Raw genomic sequence first — 20,898 nt, 5'->3', positions numbered from 1 at the left:
TGACATTGTCACTGCATTAGTCACCCAGAGAGACAGGAAAATGTTCTGGGGACATGAGCTCCAATCCATTAATTTAATAACATCTGGAATTTAAAGTTAATCCCAATGATGGTGACTGAGGGTCACTGAGAAAATCTTCAATGTCACTGGATTAGGTCAAAAAGGCAGAAAGTAGGAAACTAGTTAGTTTAAAGTCTGTTGTTGGGAAACTGTTGGAATCCATTATTGAGGAAGCAGTATCTGGACATTTGGAAAGTCAAACTGCAATCCATCAGAGTCTGCGTGGTTTTGCGAAGGGTAGATTGTGTTTGATTCATTTCTTGCAGTTCTTGGAAGATGTAACAAGCCAAGTGGATAATGGGGTCCTGTAGATGTATTTGGACTCCCAGAATACATTTGATAAGGTGTCACACAAAAGGTAATAATCAACATAAAATCCCACGGGGTTGAGAGATGATATATTAGCTTGGATAGAGGATTGGCTAACCAGCAGAGACTGGGGATTAGATTTATTGACACAGGTAGTGAGGAAAAATATTTCTATCTAGAGGGTGGTGACGGTCTGGAATGTACTGCCTTCGGAGGGTGATAGAAACGGGTTGCCTCACATCCTCTAAAAAAGTACCTGGATGAAGACTGGCACGTCATAACATTGAAGGCTATGAGCCAAGTGCTGGCAAATGCGATTAGGTCAGGTTTATCATGTGTTGGTGCAAATTTGATGGACCGAAGGGCCTCTTCTGCACTGTGAATGAAATGAAAATCGCTTATTGTCACAAGTAAATGAAGTTACTGTGAAAAGCCCCACATTCCGGCACCTGTTTAGGGAGGCTGTTACGGGAATTGAACCGTGCTGCTGGCCTGCCTCGGTCTGCTTTAAAAGCCAGCGATTTAGCCCAGTGTGCTAAACCAGCCCCTCTGAGTTGCTGATGATACAAAGTTCGGTGGCATCATAGACGGCGTAGATGATTGCATTAAATTGCAAGAAGATATTGACTGACAGACAAGGTGAATGGGCAAGATTGTGGCATTATTACCAAGTGAGAGGTTATCTGTTTTGAACCGAAAAAGGATCGAACTGAGTACTTTCTAAATGGAAAGAGGTTCAGTATAGTGGGTGTCCAAAGAGACTTGGGGTTCATAGAATCTATGGTATGGAGATGGGCCCTTCAGCCCAAACTGGTCCATGCCAACCAAAAAGCTCATCTAAGCCAATCCCATTGGCCTGTATTTGGCCCGTATCCCTCTGAACCTTTTCTATTCATGTATCTGTCCAAATGCCTTTTCAGTGTTGTCAATGTCCCTGCCTCAACTACTTCCTCCGGCAGCTCATTCCGTACTATCCTCTGCGTAAAACCATTGCTCCTCAGATTCCCATTAATTCTTTTCCGTCTTAACCTAAACCTATGCCCTTTAGTTCCCGACTCCCTAACCCTGAGAAAAAGACTGAGTGCATTCACCCTGTCCATGCCTCTCATGATCTTATACACCTCTATAAGATCACCCCTCAGTCCCCTACGCTCCAAAGACAAAGGCCCTGGTCTGTCGAATCTCTCCCTTTCACTCGGTCTCTTGAGTCCTGGCAACGTCCTTGTAAATATCTTCTGCGCTCTCTCCAGTTTAATAACATCTTTCCGATAGCAACGCAGCCAAAACTGAACACGATACTCCAGGTGCGACCTCACCAACGTTCTGTACAACTGCAACATAACTTCCCAACTTGTATACTCAATGCCCTGACTGATGAAGGCCAGCATGCCAAAAACCTTCTTCAGAGAATTTGCAGTGCAGAAGGAGGCTATTCAGCCCATCGAGTCTGCCAGAGCTGGATAGCCCATAGAAAGAGCACCCTACTCAAGCCCACTTATCTACCCTATCCCTGTAACCCAGTACACCCCACTTAACCTTTTTTTTGGACACTAAGGGCAATTTAGCATGGCCAGTGCACCTATCCCGCACATCTTTAGACTGTGGGAGGAAACCAGAGAACACACGCAGACACGGGGAGAACATGCAGACTCCGCACAGACAGTGACCCAGCGGGGAATCGAACCTGGGACCCTGAAGTTGTGAAGCAACTGTGCTAACCACTATGCTACCGTGCTGCCCTATCTACCTGTGACTCCACCTTTAGAGATCCGTCCACATGAACTCCAAGATCCCTCTGTTCCATGATACACCCTAAGGCCCTACCATTCACTGTGAAAGTCGGACCTTGATTTGAGTTTCTGAAATGCAACACCTCACACTGATCTGTATTGATCACCATTTGCCATTTCTCGGCCCACTTCCCCAGCTGATCAAGATCCTGCTGCAATTTTTGACAACCTTCCTCACTGTCTACAATACCACCTATTTTAGTGTCATCTGCAAACTTACTGATGAAGGACAGAGGACTTACTGATCAAGGACATCGAGGGCCGAAGGGCCTGTACTGCGCTGTAATGTTCTATGCCTTGTACATTCTCATCCAAATCGTTGATTATAGATACTAACAGCAATATCCTGGTTACTGATCTCCGAGTTACTCCCTACTTAGTTAATTACTCCAGTTTCTCAAATTTAGAACAGATTCCCAACCAGCCAATCAGCTTTACTCTGAGGTAAGTTATTTATACTTACTGTTCCGAAGCTCCTTCTCCCTGGATTTGCGCCAACTCCTCTCCCTGCTGCCTAGGCCCTGAATTCCCAAGGTACATTATTTATATTTACCGTTCCGAAGCTCCTCCTGCCCGAGTTCACACCAACTCCGCTCCTTGTGTTGGTGAGATTCATACCTTGGTGTCTGGAAAATCGTTAGGCAGTAACTGTCCTGTAAGGTAATAAGTCACTTTGCTTCCCAATTGGCCGAGGAAGGCAGTGTGTCACAAGGATGGATGTGTTGGCCGATTAATGGCTGGAGGATGGGGGCAGGTCATGTGATCAAACCTCCAGGAATACATTTAATCAAAGTTGGCGAGGAGAGAATGTTGTGAATTTTTATCCTAAACTGACAGTGAGGTTTTTGTAAATTTATATGATACTGGAAGAGGAGGTTTAACAGACGGGAAACGCTAACCAAACGTCACATCGCAATCTGACAGAGTCTCGATTCGTCAGAACCTGAATTTCAGCAGCATCTGGGTGTGGAAGGTAAAAGTTTTGTCTGTTCTGTCTGTGAGGGAAGATTTCAGGTCTCAGTGTGACTGGAAAAGCCCCAAGATTCACAAACCCTGGTTAGACCAAACCTGGAGAACTGTGTTCAGTTCTGGGCAACAAACCTGAGGAAGGATAGAATGGCCTCGGAGGGTGTAGCACAGATTGACTTGAGGATTAAATTACAAAATTAGATTATACAAACGAGTCAGAGACATGATGGCACAAAGAAGGGCATTCGGTCCATTGAATCCATGCTAGCTCTCTGGAGCAATCCAGTCGGTCCCATTCTCCAGCTCCATCCCTGTATCCTCGCAGGTTTATTTCCCTCAGATGTCTGTCCAATTTCCTTTTGAAATCAAATGATTCATTGTGTCAATTTTCAAACTCCCTGATAGGCAGCAAGTTTCAGGTCATTGCCGCTCGCTGTGTAAAAACATATTTCATATCACCTCATATCTCCTGTACCTTTTACATACAAACTAGGAACAGGCCACTCGGCCCCTCGAGCCTGCTCAGCATTCAATAAGATTGCGGCTGATCTCATTCTAACCTCAACTCCACATTCCTGCCTACCCCTGATAACCTTTCACCCCCTTGCTCATCCAGAATCTATCCAGCTCTGCGTTAAAAATATTCAAGGAGTCTGCTTCCACTGCCTTTTAAGGACATGAGTTCCAAAGTCTTACAACCTTCAAGAGAATAAAAAATCCTCATCTCCATCTTAAATGTATGACCCCTTATTTTGCAACAGTGATGCCCTTGTTCCAGATTCTCCCACAAGAGGAAACATCCTCTCCATATCCACCCTGTCAAAACCCCTCAGGATCTTGTATCGTTCAATCCAGGTTTTACCCAAAACTTTAAATCTGTGTCCCGACTGCTTGTACGATCAGTGAATGGAAACAGAGTTTCTTTGTCCACCCGATGGAAATCTGGCATAATCTTGTGTCCCTGAATCAAATCTCCCCTCAACCTCCTTTGCTGGAACCATTCTGGTAAATCTCCTCTGCACCTTCTCCAGGAACCTTCACATCCTTCCTGAAGAGTGGTGGCCAGAGCTTTATAAAGATTCATAGAATAGAATTAGAACCATAGAATTCCTACAGCGCAGAAGGGGGCCATTCGGCCCATTGAGTCTGCACTGATTTTCTGAAAGGGCACCCTATCTAGGCCCAAACCCCTACCCTGTCCCTGTAACCCCATAGCCCCACCTAACCTGCCCATCCCTGGACACTAAGTGGTAATTTAGCAAGGCCAATCCACCTTACTTGCCCTTCTTTGGGCTGTTGGAGGAAACCTGAGCACCAGGTGGAAACCCACACAGACACTGGGAGAAAGTGCAAACTCCACACAGTCACCAAGGCCGGAATTGAACCCGGGTCCCTGGCACTGTGAGGTAGCAGTGCTAATCACTGTGCCACCAGAAGAATAGTTTTGGTATCAATATTACTGTTTATGAAGCTCAAGGTAGAATTTGCTTTGCCATCTATTCTCTTTTGTATGACTTGTAGATATACAAAATCTCTCTTCACCTCTTTCTCCTCCCAAAGAGGCCAGTTTGGTTTTTGTGACAATCCAGCAGTTTTCATGGTCACTTTTTCCCAGTGCCGGCCCCACAAATGACCAGATTCATTCAGCTCAATTTCACAACCTGCCTTTGTGTTTTTGTGGGTTCTCTCTCACTCCCTATTTTCTGTTTTTAAATTAGTTTCACAGGGTGTTCGAACGGGAGGCTTCAAAGTCTGCAGAATCAAACCAAGCATCACATCAGGATCTGACAGAGCCCTCAATTTATCATATCCTGAATATCATCGTTCTTTGAACACGGAAGGAAAAAGCATCGTTCACAATGCGGGGAAACCATCCACGTGTTGTGTGTGTGGACGAGGATTCGCTCTATCATCAGGCCTCACAAGCCACAAATGCAGTCACACCGAGGAGAAACCGTGGAAATGTGCGGACTGTGGGAAAGGATTCACTGCCCCATCCCAGCTGGAAACTCATCGACGTATTCACACTGGGGAGAGACCATTCACCTGCTCCAAGTGTGGGAAGGGATTCACTCAGTTAGCCAACCTGCGGAATCATCAACGAGTTCACAGTGGGGAGAGACCATTCAGCTGCTCCAAGTGTGGGAAGGGATTCACTCGGTCATCCACACTGTCCACACACCAGCGGGTTCACACTGGGGAGAGACCATTCACCTGCTCAGAGTGTGGGAAGGGATTCACTCGGTCATCCAACCTGCTGAGTCACCAGCGAGTTCACACTGATGAGAGACCTTTTAAATGTCCAGACTGCGGGAAGTGCTATAAAAGTTCTGGGAGTCTGATGAGCCATCAACGTGTTCACGCTGACGAGAGACCGTTCAGGTGCTCTCACTGCGGGACTGGGTTCAGACAATCATCTCACCTCACTGAACATCAGCGAAATCGCACGAGGGAGAGGCCATTCACCTGCGCACCGTGTGGGAAGGGATTCACACAGTCATCTGACCTGCAGAAGCATCAACGAGTTGACACTGGGGAGAGACCATTCACCTGCTCCAAGTGTGGGAAGGGATTCACACTGTCATCCAACCTGCTGAAACACCAGCGAATTCACACTGGGGAGAGACCATTTGCCTGCGCCGAGTGTGGGAAGGAATTCACTCAGTTATCCAACCTTCAGACACATCAGCGAATTCACACTGGGGAGAGACCATTCACCTGCGCCAAGTGTGGGAAGGGATTCACTCAGTTATCTGACCTGCAGAAGCACCAGCGAGGTCACACCGGAGAGAGGCCATTCACCTGCTCCGAGTGTGGGAAGGGATTCACACAGTCATCCAACATGCTGAGACACCAACGAATTCACACCGGGGAGAGGCCATTCGGCTGTGCCAAGTGTGGGAAGGGATTCACTCAGTTATCCAGTCTGCTGAGACACCAACGAATTCACACCGGGGAGAGGCCATTCACCTGCTCCAAGTGTGGGAAGGGATTCACTCAGTTATCCAACATGCTGAGACACCAACGAGGCCACAAGTAACCACAGTGATTGGATTTTGCCGTTCCGCACATTCAGGACTGAACCATGTTCATTTGGGTCTCTTTATGTTGATAACAAATCCAGGCCATTTACAGGGGCCAATATTCTGGCTCATAGTCAAATAAATTAGATTTGTCTTAAATACGCAGTGTGTTGAAACTTTTTAATTACTCTGATACAAATTAGTTCCTTTTGAAGTACTCTCGCTCTCCCCTGTCTCTTCGATCCTCACCTCCAACAAGAAGTGTGAGGAGCTTGTGGAGCTTTTTTGTGACTGAGATTGAGTCAATCCGATCAGCTGTCTCTGCTGCTTCCCTCCCTTCCACGAGCCCACCGGACCAAACTGTCTCTAAATTTCATCCTTTCCCGAGCCCTGAATTCACATCTTTCTCTAGTTTCTCTCCCATCTCCCCTCCTGCCCTCTTGGAGCTCATCTTGTCCATAAGACCCAGCTCCTGCTCCATCGACCCTATTCCCACTGAGCTACTGATCAGCCAACTACCCTGTGTCCATGGATATTGTCAACATTTCTCTCTCTTCAGGTACTGTCCCTCTGTCCTTCAGATCTCCCATCATCACCCCCTCAATAAAACAAACCCTTGACCCTGCCATCCTTACAAATTACTGCCCCATCTTCAACCTCCCTCTCCTCTCCAAACTCTTTGAACATGTTGCCACCTCCAAAATCCATGCCCATCTTTCCCAGATCTTCCATGTTTGAATCCCTTCAATCAAGTCTCTGTCTTGTAGTGCAGTAGTGAAAGGAGCAGGCAAATGGTCTCTTCCCAGTGTGAATTCGCTGGTGTGTTTGCAGTAGTGAACAGTAGTGAAATACAAGAGACAAACAGAATCTTACCCGGAGAGAAGACAGACAATCCGGGAGCTTGGATGCAATGGCAGCACGGTAGCACAGTGGATAGCACTGTTGCTTCACAGACCCGGGTTCGATTCCCGGCTTGGGTCACTGTCTCTGTGGAGTAGGCAAGTTCTCACCATGTCTGCGTGGGTTTCCTCCAGGTGCTCCGCGTTCCTCCCACAGTTCAAAGATGTGCAGGTTAGGTGGATTGACTATATTAAATTGCCCTTCGTGTCCAAAAGGTTTGGGCTACTGGGTTACGGGGATAGGGTGGAGGTGTGGGCTTAAGTAGGGTACGCTTTCCAAGGGCTGGTGCAGACTCGATGGGCCGAATGGCCTCCCCCTGAACTGTAAATTCTCTGATTCTATGAGGTGAGATTGTCCTTTCTGAGCTCCAGCCAGGTGATGCTAAACACTCAGGCGGGAAAGACAAAAATCTACAACGTGTTTAAAACAGCTGATTTATTTCATCAATATCTAGAATGTTAATCTCCACTCCCTTAGAAGTTATTATCATCAGAAACAAACTCCAACTATCAGAGTAAAAACCTCAAAAGCTCTGGTCCAGTTAGAGGCCATTTGGCCCATTGTGTGTGTGCTGGCTGCAGTGGAGCTATTCAGCTTAATCCCATTTTGCAGATCTCAGTCGATTGTCCTGTGTGTCCCAGTCCTTTAATTGGATATCCAAGACATTAATTTTAAAGTGATCAGGATTTCTGCTTCTATGACCCTGTCAGACAGCGAGTTCCAGACTCACACCGCTGAAATGATGACCTCCTAGAAATCATAGCTTTGCCAAAGGAAGTATCCATTCTAAAGTGCAAGGCCCATACTGAAGACAACACGATAGAAGCACAAGGAAATGCCCTTGCAGACCGAGTTGCAAAGGAAGCTGCCTTCCAGTGAAATTCTTCAGCAGAACCAAGACACATCTACAAATTGTGAGTGACCAATTTATTACAAGATCTACATGAAATGCAACATGACACTGCACAAGAGAAATGGCCATGGTTAGACTCGGGCATCCAGTGGTATGATGATGATATTTGGAGACAAGTTCAGACGGATAAACCAGTTGCACCACAGGCACTGATGCCATTTCTGGCCCAACAGATCCATTCATGGGGAGATTTAGCCCCAGGACAGATGATGGCTCGATTCCAGAAAAGTTGGTCTGGCAAAGGGTTCCAAACACATGCACAATTGGTATCGAACCGCTGTGTAACCTGTCAAAAGAACAACTTAGGACCCATAAGATCAATGCTTCAGCTAAAAGCTCCTGCCCCTGCAGCAACATTCCAGAACAAACAGGTCGATTACATCACCCTTCCTGCATGCCAAAGATACACTGATGTCCTTGTAATAGTGGATAACCTCTCGAAATGGGGAGAGGCTGCTCCAGCCAGAGGGCTACAGCCACCCACACAGCCAAAGTCCTATACAAAGACTATATTCCCAGATGGGGAGTACCAGCGAGCATTGACTCAGACAATGGAACCCACTTTCCAGGTGCTGTTTGCCAGGAGGTTTGCAGGTTACTGATGCTTTACTTAGTTGTTGTCAAAACGTAACAAATGCTGTCAGGTGTGGGGCGATCCTCCTGAGGGGGGGCACGACTTGGTGCCCGGCGAATCCGTTTACGTAAAAAAAATTCAGCGCAAACCGTTAGCAGCCAAGTGGGAAGGCCCCTACCAGATATTACTCACAACTCAGTCAGCCGTGAAACTCCCAAGGAAATAAATCATGGATTCACGCATCACATGTGAAGCGTGCGGTCAAAAATCAGAATCTGTAAAAATGTTTGGCATAATATTGATTTTCAGTTCCATGTTTGGCCCAGCAGGCCTTACCCAGGAGTTCAATGTTAACACGTTCCTTTACATGTCTACGAGGGAACAAGCGGTCCTAGATCTTGTCCTGTGTAATGAGACAGGATTGATTCATGATCTCATAGTTAGGGATCCTCTCGGAAGGAGCGATCACAATATGGTGGAATTTAAAATACAGATGGAGGGTGAGAAAGTAAAATCAAATACTAGTGTTTTGTGTTTAAACAAAGGAGATTACAAGGGGATGAGAGAAGAACTAGCTAAGGTAGACTGGGAGCTAAGACTTTATGGTGGAACAGTTGAGGAACAGTGGAGAACCTTCCAAGCGATTTTTCACAGTGCTCAGCAAAGGTTTATACCAACAAAAAGGAAGGACAGTAGAAAGAGGGAAAATCGACCGTGGATATCTAAGGAAATAAGGGAGAGTATCAAATTGAAGGAAAAAGCATATAAAGTGGCAAAGATTGCTGGGAGATTAGAGGACTTGGAAATCTTTAGGGGGCAACAGAAAGCTATTAAAAAAGCTATAAAGAAGAGTAAGGTCGAGTATGAGAGTAAACTTGCTCAGAATATAAAAACAGACAGTAAAAGTTTTTACAAATATATAAAACAAAAAAAGAGTGGCTAAGGTAAATATTGGTCCTTTAGAGGATGAGAAGGAAGTTTTAATAATGGGAAATGAGGAAATGGCTGAGGAACTGAACAGGTTTTTTGGGTCGGTCTTCACAGTGGAAGACTCAAATAACATGCCAGCGACTGATAGAAATGAGGCTATGACAGGTGAGGACCTTGAGAGGATTGTTATCACTAAGGAGGTAGTGATGGGTAAGCTAATGGGGCTAAAGGTAGACAAGTCTCCTGGCCCTGATGGAATGCATCCCAGAGTGCTAAAAGAGATGGCTAGGGAAATTGCAGACGCACTAGTGATAATTTACCGAAATTCACTAGACTCTGGGGTGGTCACGGTGGATTGGAAATTAGCAAACGTGACACCACTGTTTAAAAAAGGAGGTAGGCAGAAAGCAGGAAATTATAGGCCAGTGAGCTTAACTTTGGTAGTAGGGAAGATGTTGGAATCTATCATCAAGGAAGAAATAGCGAGGCATCTGGATGAAAATTGTCCCATTGGGCAGACGCAGCATGGGTTCATAAAGGGCAGGTCCTGCCTAAATAATTTAGTGCAATTTTTTGAGGACATTACCAGTGCAGTAGATAACGGGGAACCAATGGATGTGGTATATCTGGATTTCCAGAAAGCCTTTGACAAGGTGCCACACAAAAGGTTGCTGCATAAGATAAAGATGCATGGCATTAAGGGTAAAGTAGTAGCATGGATAGAGGATCGGTCAATTAATAGAAAGCAAAGAGTGGGGATTAATGGGTGTTTCTCTGGTTGGCAATCAGTAGCTAGTGGTGTCCCTCAGGGATCCGTGTTGGGTACACAATTGTTCACAATTTACATTGATGATTTGGAGTTGGGGACCAAGGGCAATGTGTCCAAGTTTGCAGATGACACTAAGATGAGTGGTAAAGCGAAAAGTGCAGAGGTGTAGAAGTCAGGTATTTTAAATACACTTAATATAGGTAAGAAGACTGTTTAAGACAGAAATATTAAATCCCAGTTTTAAAATGAAAGAAATATACAACTTCCAAACTCAGACATGTGTTTGGGAAAAACAGAACCACTGATAAAAACATCACATTCTTTCAAGGGCAGCAGCGAAATCCCATGGGTTTTAAGGTGGTATAATCAAAGGACCCATTGTTCTGATTCAAAAGCCACTTGTGATAACAGCCTGAACCACATTCCATAACGTATACAAGCCAAAACATTTTAGAACTGTGTCAAAAAAACAGTTTAAATTATAGTATGATGAGATGACATAATGTCTTAATTGTTGCAGATAAGCAACAATTGGAAGTGGCATTGCATTGGGAGGATGGACGGCTTGTTATCAAATCAAATGTGTTTTGAATATAGCTTAAACCAATTAGGATTATATTGGGGTGTGATCGGATCGCTTAAGACAGATATCAAAGAGTATATCCATGGATGATTTGGCCACCATTTTAGACAAGTCAGAAAGACAAGAGAAAAGACAAGAAGACAGAAAGTCAGAAAGACAAGAAGAAAGACAGAAGAAAGACACAGAGAGAAAGAGACAGGAAAGAGACAAAGAGAACAAGACAGAAAGAGAGAGAGAGAGAGAGAGAGTAAAGGAAGAGAATTAGAAAAGAGTTCTGTATTCCTATTTCATTTTCATACTTTGACTTCAGCCTTTGACTTTTAAAGTTGTGTTCAGGCTATTGTCTCAGAAGATAATTCCTGTGATTCTTTGAAGAAAATCAAATTATCTACAAACTACCTTTTAAATCATTTTCAAGTTGTAACCAATGAACTTCAATAAAACAATTCTTATTTGCACCTGACAAGTTTTTAACTTGAATTTCTACTGAGTTTCAGCAATGTCTCACCAACAACCGGCAACCCAGAGAACGAAGGGACTGGCAGAGATTAGTATTGGTGAAAAAGTCGTCCTGGAGAAATTAATGGGGTTGAAAGTGAATAAATCCCCAAAAGCTGATGATCTACATCCCAGAGTGTTGAACAAGGTGGCTGTAGAGATCTCTCTTCCTCATTCTAAATTCTCCTGACTCTGTCTGGAATGGCCAAATCTTTGTCTGAGCCAAACGTTTCCTTTTTACGTAGCCACAGAAGCTTTTACACTCCATTTTTATGTATTTTGCTAGTTCACATTCTGTTCTATTCTCCCTTTTTTTACCTCTGTGTCTTGGTTGAAGAACAGAAGTAAATCCTCGGGAATGAATCATCACTTTGGACAGGTTCTGACACAATTAAGTTTCGACTTCCAGGACAGAGTTACTATAATCGTGGAGTGTGATTTTAGATTTTGCAAGGGCACAGTTCTCGTTTATAGTTTAACGTGTAGGTTTCCGAGTTAAAGTAGCTTCTGGTTTGTTTTTGTTGGATTAAAAGTCATAAAACTTTTAAAAAATTTGTTTTTATTCAAAATTTTTCAATAATTTTTACAAAGTACTACCAAAAGAAAACAACGGAAAGAAAACATAGCAGTAAAACAGAAAGCAACTTAATTTAACAAAATAAGGTGGGGTATCTGCCCTTTTCAAATGAAATCCATCCACTGCCTAAGTAAATCCATCCACCCCCTCTGGTTTGCTGCTGCTGCTGACCTCCACCTAATGTTCCGCGAGAAAGTCAAGGAATGGTTGCCACCGCCTGGAGAACCCCTGTAAGCACCCACGCAAGGCAAACTTTATCCTCTCTAACCTGAGAAATCCCGCCATGTCACTGACCCAAGCCTCTACGCTTGGGGGCTTTGCGTTCCTCCACATTAACAAGAGCCTTCTCCGGGCTACTAAGGAGGCAAAGGCCAGAACTCCGGCCTCTTTCGACTCCTGCACTCCCGGATCGTCCGATATCCCAAATATCGCTATCCCCAGCTCGGTTTTACCCGAGTGTTCAAGACCTTGGACATAGCCTTTGCGAAGCTTATCCAAAACCCTATAAGTGCCGGGCATGCCCAGAACATATGGACATGATTTGTCGGGCTCCCTAAGCACCTCACACACCTGTCCTCCACCCCAAAGAACTTGCTCATTCTCGCCGCTGTCACGTGCGCCCGGTGCACCACCTTAAACTAAATCAGGCTGAGCCTGGCGCAAGGTGAGGAGGAATTGATCCTGCCCAGGGTGTCAGCCCACAGGCCCTCATCCAGCTCCTCCACCCACTTGCCCTTCAGCTCCTCCACCGAGCCCTCCGCCTCCTGCAGCTCCTGATATATTTCCAATATCTTGCCATCCCCTACCCACACCCCTGAGACCACCCTGTCCTGTATCTTCTGGGCAGGCAGCAGTGGGAATTCCCCCACCTTTTCCACGAACCTGGATGTAGCTAAAGGTATTCCCCGGGGGTAGCCCAAATTTCTCCTTCAGACGAGCAAAAGTCCCATCAATGAACACGTCCCCCATCCTTTTGATACCCACCCTGTGCCAACTTAGGAACTCCGCGTCTATTCTACCCGGAACGAACCAGTGATTATTCTGTATCGGGGACCAGATTGAAGTCCCTGCCTCCCCTCTGTGCCATCTCCACTGACCCCAGATCCTCAATGTCGCCGTCACCCCGGGCCCGTGCTGCACTGCATCGACGGAAGCAGCAACGGTGCCATTATCAGTGCAAAAGTCATAAAACTTGAAGTCCCGTCGTGTCATCCTTTCATTTGTTGACTAGGAATTTGATTTTTTTCTCAAAAGCTGCTGACCTTTATGGGGGTCTAAATCCACAAGTTTTGTCTTCCTATTTGACCCTCAGGCACCTTTCTGTCTCTATTGCTCATGTCAATGACAGCCTGGTGACGGAGCAGAGGGCTGAATTTAGCTGACAATAACGGGGCCTGTTCCCCATTTGGGGAACTGCCATGTGCGTCGCAAATAGAGACAGGAAGGTGCTAGAGGCCGACTGGGAACTGGACCTCCAACCAATCAGGGTTCAGTGGAGAGGGGTGACAGGACCTGACAGTTCAGTGCCCCGTGTCCAAAGCGGGGAGTCACGGGAACAGGGTACAAAGGAGCTGAAGGGAAACTATTTGGGACCAGAATATTGTGAACATCCTGTTACTCTGGTTGTCTTTGATCCTCAAGTAATTTTCTGTTATTTTTTTAAACCATGTTCTGTTTGATCAATAAACTTTTCACAGGAAAATATTTGAATTTGTTGACTTTTCCTGATTAAATTTGTTCACTTTCGGGAAAGTGGGTGAGAGTTCGACAGGCTCTTTAACAGAAAGTGAGTCCGTCTAAGGTCATTGGCAAAGGAACCAGAGGGGTAAAGGAAGTTTGATTTTTCTTTTGACAGTGTTTGAAAATGGGTTCAGGGAATCAACCGTGATTGACTAGAACATTCTGAACATGACTAGAACATTAGGGGCTGGTTTAGCACAGGGCTAAATTTCTGGCTTTGAAAGCAGACCAAGGCAGGCCAGCAGCACAGTTCAATTCCCGTACCAGCCTCCCCGAAAAGGTGCCGGCATGTGGCAACTAGGGGCTTTTCACAGCAACTTCATTTCAAGTCTACTTGTGACAATGTGATTTTCATTTCATTTTATTGACTAATTTAGCAAGGTTCTCTGAGGAAGTGACAAGGGATGTCAATAAAGGGGAACCTGTAGATGTCCTTTTATCATTTCCGAAGGTGTCACATCAAAGGTTATTACACAAAATAAGAACTCATGGGTGTGGGGGCAACATATCAGCAATGATAGAGGATTGGTTTGTGAACAGGAAGCAGCCAGTCGGTATAAATGGGTCATTTCTGGGTGGGTAAGATGTGACAAGTGGAATGTCACCAGGTTCAGTGCTGGGCTCCCAACCATTTACAATCTGTATGAATGTGTTGGATGACGGGATTGAATGTCTGGAGGCTACATTTTCTGATGCCTCAAAGGCAGGTAGGAAAGTAATTTGTGAAGTGGATTTCAGGAATCTGCAAAGGATTACAAATAGGTTAAGTGAGTGGCAAAAACCTGTCAGCTGGAGCATAACTTTGGAAAATGTGAATTGTCCATTTTGTCAGGAAGTATTAAATAAACAATATTATTTAAATGGAGAGATTGCAGAACTTGGAGTTACAGAGGGATCAGTGTGCCCTGATACAGTTAGTCTGCAGGTACAGCAAATGATCAGGAAGGTCAATGGCATATTGTTGTTAATTGCAAAGGAAATGGAAACAAAAGGTAAGGATATTTTGCTGCAGTTGTACAGGGCCTTCGTGGGACCATATTTAGAGCACTGTGTACCGTTTGGGTCTCCTTATTTCAGTAATGAGATACAGCATTAGAAGCAGTAGAGAGAAGGTTAACAACCCGGAATGAGGGGGTTCCCCTCTGAGGAAAGGTTTGACAGGTTGGGCCTGTATCCCTTGCAGTTCAGAAGAACGAAAGATGATCCTATTTAAACACATGAGACGCTGACTGGAATTGAGAGAGAGAATGCCTCCCCTTGTGGCAGAGACTAGAACTAGGGGACACCATTTACAAATAAGGGGTCTCCCATTTAAGATGCTGATGATAATTTTGCCCCCCGATGACTGTGGGTCTATGAATCTTTCTTCCCCAGAGAGTGGTGGAGGCAGTGCCATTGAATCTGCTTTAAGGCTGAATTTGATAGATTCTTGATTGACAAGAGAGTGAAAGGGTGGAGGAAGGAAAGGAGTTGAGACCACAATCAGATTAGCTCTGATTTCATTGAATGGTGGAGCAGACTCGAGGGGCCAACTCCTGATTTGTATTGACCCTTAACACCCCCACTTCCCCAAACTCTGAAATGATTCACAGTTATAGCCCTTATTGGTGGCAGTGGTTAGATTTTATTCAGTATAAATAAGAGCAGACACAATCTAATGTCTGAGCAGTAGTATCTAAGTGCAGCAGCATTACCATTACACTCTGGGTAGAAGCACCATCTCCATTGATTGTTTTAAAGTCAGTTTCTCTCTGGAGTGTGTGTCAACGCCTTGGTGCTGTCACAATGTTGTCTCAATCCCTTGGTCACATTAACCATTTTATCTCCTGCTGTGTCTCAAGTAGCTGTGTGTGTTTGGGACCCGCTCTTCAGCCCATTTCACTGTGAATTTAAACTTGCTGTTTTTCACATGTAACAAATCACATCTGCACACTCACACCAGTATCCCCAAATCATGTCACACATTCTTAACTCTCAGATGTGCTGATGAAAAGACCAAAGTGAGTCTGTCTTTCTTATCTCCCCATGTTACGGTGCTGATATTTTATGTAGTGGCTGAACTTCTTTAAAACAAAGTTCATGGGCAAGGATGTAAATATTTCCAAGAGAAAGTGATCAACTTATTCATCCCATTTACACATTCCAGACTTTCACGAGAACGTAGGTGGATACCAGATTGATATATTCCATTGAGACACACCCAAGGGAAAGTATTCCAATTCATTTATTGTCCAGGACAACATATTCAGAATATCTTTAAAACAGAAATTAAACATTCCCAATTGATTTCAGACATTAACATATTCTTTGTTTTCTTTACTGTGGATGTCAGGCTGGGGTTGTTCACAATGAGTAAAGGAGTTATAGAAATTGACTTTTCTTGTCAGATATAAAAAGTTTAAATGAGAACTCATTAAGAATAAATTAACTATACTCACAGTAGGCATTACTTTAGTGCAACAAATAGCTGGGAACCCATTAAGGGTTAATCCAGATAACACGCTCAAATTTCTTTCTCAGGTTTTACATTTTGCAAGTTGCTTGAGACTTGCTTACGATTCTAAGAACAATGACATCAACTAGATGAAAGGCCCCATTGTTATACAGTTAAGAACTGGTAGTTCCGTCTCTGTAGTAACATCCAGTCTAGGGCTGATAATTTCTTAGCGAAAACTGTATTTCCCCAATAATGTCTCGATGCACGTGTGGATAAGTTAGAAAATTGGCAGGCGATGGAATGAGAAATTGGCACCAATATATTTAAATACATATATCTCTTAAAATTGATAGACAGACAATTTGGCCGAATTGAGTGAATTATAAATTAGTTAAAGCCAATCGGGGTGAAAAGAAGACGAGACCTTAAGATTTAAAAAAAAAAAAATTTAGTGTACCCAATTCATTTTTCCAATTAAAGAGGCAATATTAGCGTGTTCAATCCACCTACCCTGCACATCTTTAGGTTGTGGGGACGAAACCCACGCAAATATGGGAGAATATGCAAACTGCACATGGACAGTGACCCAGAGTCCGGATCAAACCTGGGACCTCAGTGCCGTGAGACTGCAGTGCTACCACTGCACCATCCTGCTAGCCTGAGACCTTAAGGTAGGAATCTCCTTAAGAATAACTTACCCAGGATGGAAAAACCCATTCCGGAATCAATCCATATTTTTCTAAAACTTATTTCCTTGTTGCTTTTGCTAAATTGTCATCTTTCTTTTGTTTAAATCACTGAGTCATTTTATACTGTGTATTATGATTTGAAGAATTACCACGATCTGTATTTTAAAACTCAACCACGGTATTCACTAAAGACAATCAATCTGACTAGCTTGCAAATGGGCGAGTCAGAACACTAACTGTTGTATTGAAAATAAAGTTACCAGTGGGCACTACAGCTGACAAAATAAAGTTCCAGTGGAGTTTGCCAAAAAACACAGACTTGACCTCTGATTTTTGGGAACTGAGAAGGGATAACGGATATCCAGGGTGCCCGAATAGAGACAGAGATTCATCAAGGAGGTTGAGGGGAGAGTTGATAGAGGTGGACAAGATTAGAACAGGTTTAGATAAGGTGGATAAAGAAAAGCTGTTGCCATTAGCTGAAGGGACAAGGACGAGCAGGACACAGATTTTAGGTTTCGGGTAAGAGATGCAGGGGGAGCGTGTGGGAGAATATTTTGATGCAGCGAATGGAAATGACCTGGAACTTGCCTGTGAGCTGGGGTGGGAATGAAGACAGTCGAAAATTTGAAACAGAAACTGAATTGGCATTTAGGGAACTAAACTTGCAGGGCTACAGGGATAGATTGCGGTAATGGGACGGACTAGTTTGCTCCAGGGAATCAATAGGCTGAATGGCCTTCGTTGATCTCCTGACCTCAAAATAACAATATCAGCTGCTTCAGTCTCTCCAACTCACTGAAGTCCCTCATCCCTGGTACACTCTCTTAAGTCTCCTCTCCAAGAACTTCACGTCTTTCCGAAAGTGTGGGGCCCATATACAGGGTTCCATTCCAGAGGGATAGAATTGGAAAGCACGGAGGAAATGTCCAACTTGTTTAAAACGATGGTTCGACTACACTGGGAGCTCTGTCAGCATTGCTTATCTCCATTTAGAAAAAGGAAATAGAGGCACTGGAGAAGGAGCAAAGATTCTGAAGAATGATACCCGGACTGAGAGCATTTAACCCCCAGGAAAGGCTGGGATTGCTTTTCTCTAGAAAGGAGAAGACTGAAGGAAGGGTGACCTAATGGAAGTCTTTAAGATTATGAGGGGATTCAATAATCCAATAGGGAGTTAATGAGAAACCTTGTTACCCAGTGAGTGCTGAGAATATGGAACTCACCACCACAGTGAGTGGTTGAGGTGAACAGCATGAATACATTGAAAGGAAAGCTAGATACATACATGAGGGAAAAAGATTAGGAGCTGCTGATGGGGGAGATGTAGAGGGGTGGGTGGAAACGCATGTGGGGCATTAATACTGACACAGACCAATTAAGCCGACTGGCCTGGGCTTCTGCTGTAGACTCAATGCAACAGAGACAAATGTATTTATGTTAGATCCACCTAAACTGGTAGGAAAAAACACCACTATTCAGGATGAAATAGATGTCCATCATCAGTTTATGAATCATTTCAGTGGAAATGTGCTCCTCTCGGCTCAGCATCTGAAGAAATGAATAAATGAATGATAAAAATAGGATTATTAGTTAAAATAGTATAGATAAATAGGGCCGGTCCGATGGTAGTGAGCTCACAGACAAAGGACAAAGGGATTTAGCAAAAGCCTGTTTGAGACCCTCGGGGGAGGGTAGCCGCATGGTGAAAAGGATGCTGGGGTTACAATGCAAAGTGACCAATTAGGATATAGGACCAGGTCAGGAGGTGTATAGAATGACCAATGGGAAGCTTATATGTGAATTGTATTGTGAGTTTGAATATATCAGCATAAGCTTCTCTGTATACGATCTCTCTTACTCCTGGATGTTGCAGAAGACAGTATGTGTGCCCTGTAGCTCTATGGATTGATGCAGCCTTGCAAGTTAGTTATTATTAAATGATATGATACCTGCAAATCCATCTCAGATTTTATTGAATCTAGACTGACAGCAAATTAGCCAGGAATTAACACATCAACCAACTGGAAGCAAAGTTGGGAGACCGGCCAGTCCAGCCGAAAGAAACCCTCCCACATCACCAATTGTGAGCATATCAATCCTGGATGTGATTAACAGCAGCAATAACAGCAGAATCCAACCCCTGTTATTGCTTGTGAACTCGTTGATGTGTCTTCAGGTTGGCTGACTGTGTGAATCCCTTCCCACACTGAGAGCAGGTGAATGGCCTCTCCCCCGTGTGAACCCGCTGGTGTTTCTGTAGATTGGATAAATTAGTAAATCCTTTGTCACACTGGGAGCAGGCGAAAGGCTTCTCCCCAGTGTGAACTCTTTGGTGTGTCTGCAAATGGGATAACAGTGTGAACGCATTCCCACATTCAGAGCAGGTGAATGGCCTCTCACCAGTGTGAACTCGCTGGTGTGACTGAAGGTTGGATGATCGACTGAACCCCTTCCCACAATCACAGCAGGTGTATGGCCTCACCCCGCTGTGAACTCGCTGGTGCATCAGCAGGTTGGATGAATCACTGAACCCTTTCCCACAGTCAGAGCAGGTGAACGGCCTCTCTCCAGTGTGACTGCGTTGATGAATGTCCAGCACAGACGGAGCTTTGAATCCCTTCCCACAGTCCCCACATTTCCACGGTTTCCCCATAGTGCGGGTCACCTTGTGTCTCTCCAGGTTCATTGATGCCCTTATCACACACAGAATACGGGTACAGACTCTCCCTGCAGTGAATGTTGTGATGTTTCTTCAGGCTGTGCAACTGATTAAAGATCTTTCCACAGTCAGTTAACTGGAACTCTCTCACTCGGGTGTGTGTTGTGTGGGTCTCGCTGCTTTTCCAGTCACACTGATGTTTTCACAGTCAGTTCACTGGAACACTCTGACTCGAGTGTGTGTTGTGTGGGTCTCGGTGCTTTGCCAGTCACACTGATGTTTGAAACCTTTAGCTGACAGTTCCGGTAAACATTTCTCCTTCTAGATTCAAAGGCCGATGATATTCAGGCTCCAGGGAATCGAGTGACTGTCAGACCGAGGTGTAACGTTTGAGATATGTGTCTGTAATTTTGCCTCATCTAATATCCTGTGAAAACAATTTTAAAAAGTCATCACAGTACAGGATAGAAACTCAGAACAAACAATTCTGGTACCTATGGAACATTCTTTCCTCCCTCTTATTCCCCGAAAGCTGCAAATCTCCATCCCACACATTCTCCCTCCATTCTCACTCTGCTGGATCCCTGTGGTATGCCGCTGGATACTGGCTTCCAGTCACTAAAGCAGCCGTCTGTCATCACCCTCTGTCTCCCACAGCTAAGCCAATCTTTAATCCATCCGATGATGTCACCTCTATCCCATGTGCTTTTGCCTTCTTTACAAAATATCTTTATAAAGTAAGGATTATGGTTTTTGGGCCGGAAAGTGGAGCTGTGTCCATGATCTCATTGAATGGCGGAGCAGGCTCGAGGGGCCAGATGGCCGACTCCTGCTCCTAGGTCTTGTGTTCTCCTGTGTCTGATCTTGTCAAAGGCTTTGCTGAAATCCAGCAAACTGCATCAACTGCACGACCCTCATCTACACAGCTGGTCACATTCAAAAAATCAATTCAAATTTGTTAGGCATAACCTTCCTCTCACAATGCCGCGCTGACTATTCCTGATCAAATCTTGCCTCTCCAAGTGAAGATAAGTCTCTCCATCTGAAGTTTCTCCAATATTTTCCCTACCAATGACGCAAGACTAACTGGTCTGTAGTTCCCTGGCTTATCTCTACAACCTTTCTTAAGGTAGGACCACATTATCTGATCTCCAGGCCTCTGGCACCTCTCCGTGGCCAGAAAGGAATTAAAAATTTGGGACAGAGCTCCTGCAATTTCCTCCCTCATCTCTCACGGCATCCTGGGACACAGTTCATCCAGTCTTGGAGATTCGTCCGCCTTTAAGCCTGCCAACACCTCCAATACCATGTCACTCCCTATCTCAATTTGCTCAGGAACCTCAGTCTCTCTGTCTGAGTTCCATATCTGCCTCCTGATTCCCTTGGGTGAAGACAGATGTGAAGCATTCGTTCAACATCCAACCAATGTCCTCTGGCTCCACTTACAGATTGCCCCTTTGTCCCTAATGGGAACA

The 20,898-nt window shown here is 44.6% G+C and overlaps 2 protein-coding genes and 1 pseudogene across 2 annotated transcripts in view; 2 read left to right on the top strand and 1 right to left on the bottom strand.

Annotated features, from left to right (window-relative positions):
* Window positions 1-2,976: 2,976 nt before the first annotated feature.
* The window catches only part of LOC119961668 (zinc finger protein 436-like), a 158,818-nt gene continuing 140,896 nt past the window's right edge, over window positions 2,977-20,898 (top strand). The window contains exon 1 of the mRNA XM_038788962.1: window positions 2,977-3,132. The gene's annotated coding sequence lies outside the window, so the exon portion shown is untranslated. The remainder of the gene's footprint in view (window positions 3,133-20,898) is intronic.
* On the top strand, window positions 5,071-6,381 carry LOC119961670 (zinc finger protein 235-like; the record flags this gene model as incomplete). The annotated part of the gene is made up of 1 exon (XM_038788964.1): window positions 5,071-6,381. A coding segment is annotated over one exon (1,098 nt), but the record flags the coding sequence as incomplete, so codon positions are not given.
* LOC119961660 overlaps window positions 17,978-20,898 on the bottom strand; it is a 31,409-nt pseudogene continuing 28,488 nt past the window's right edge.

This window comes from Scyliorhinus canicula, unplaced genomic scaffold (genome assembly GCF_902713615.1).
Source record: "Scyliorhinus canicula unplaced genomic scaffold, sScyCan1.1, whole genome shotgun sequence".
NCBI lineage: Eukaryota > Metazoa > Chordata > Chondrichthyes > Carcharhiniformes > Scyliorhinidae > Scyliorhinus > Scyliorhinus canicula.
Note: the sequence above shows the minus strand (reverse complement) of the source record. Positions and strands in the feature narration are given on the sequence as shown.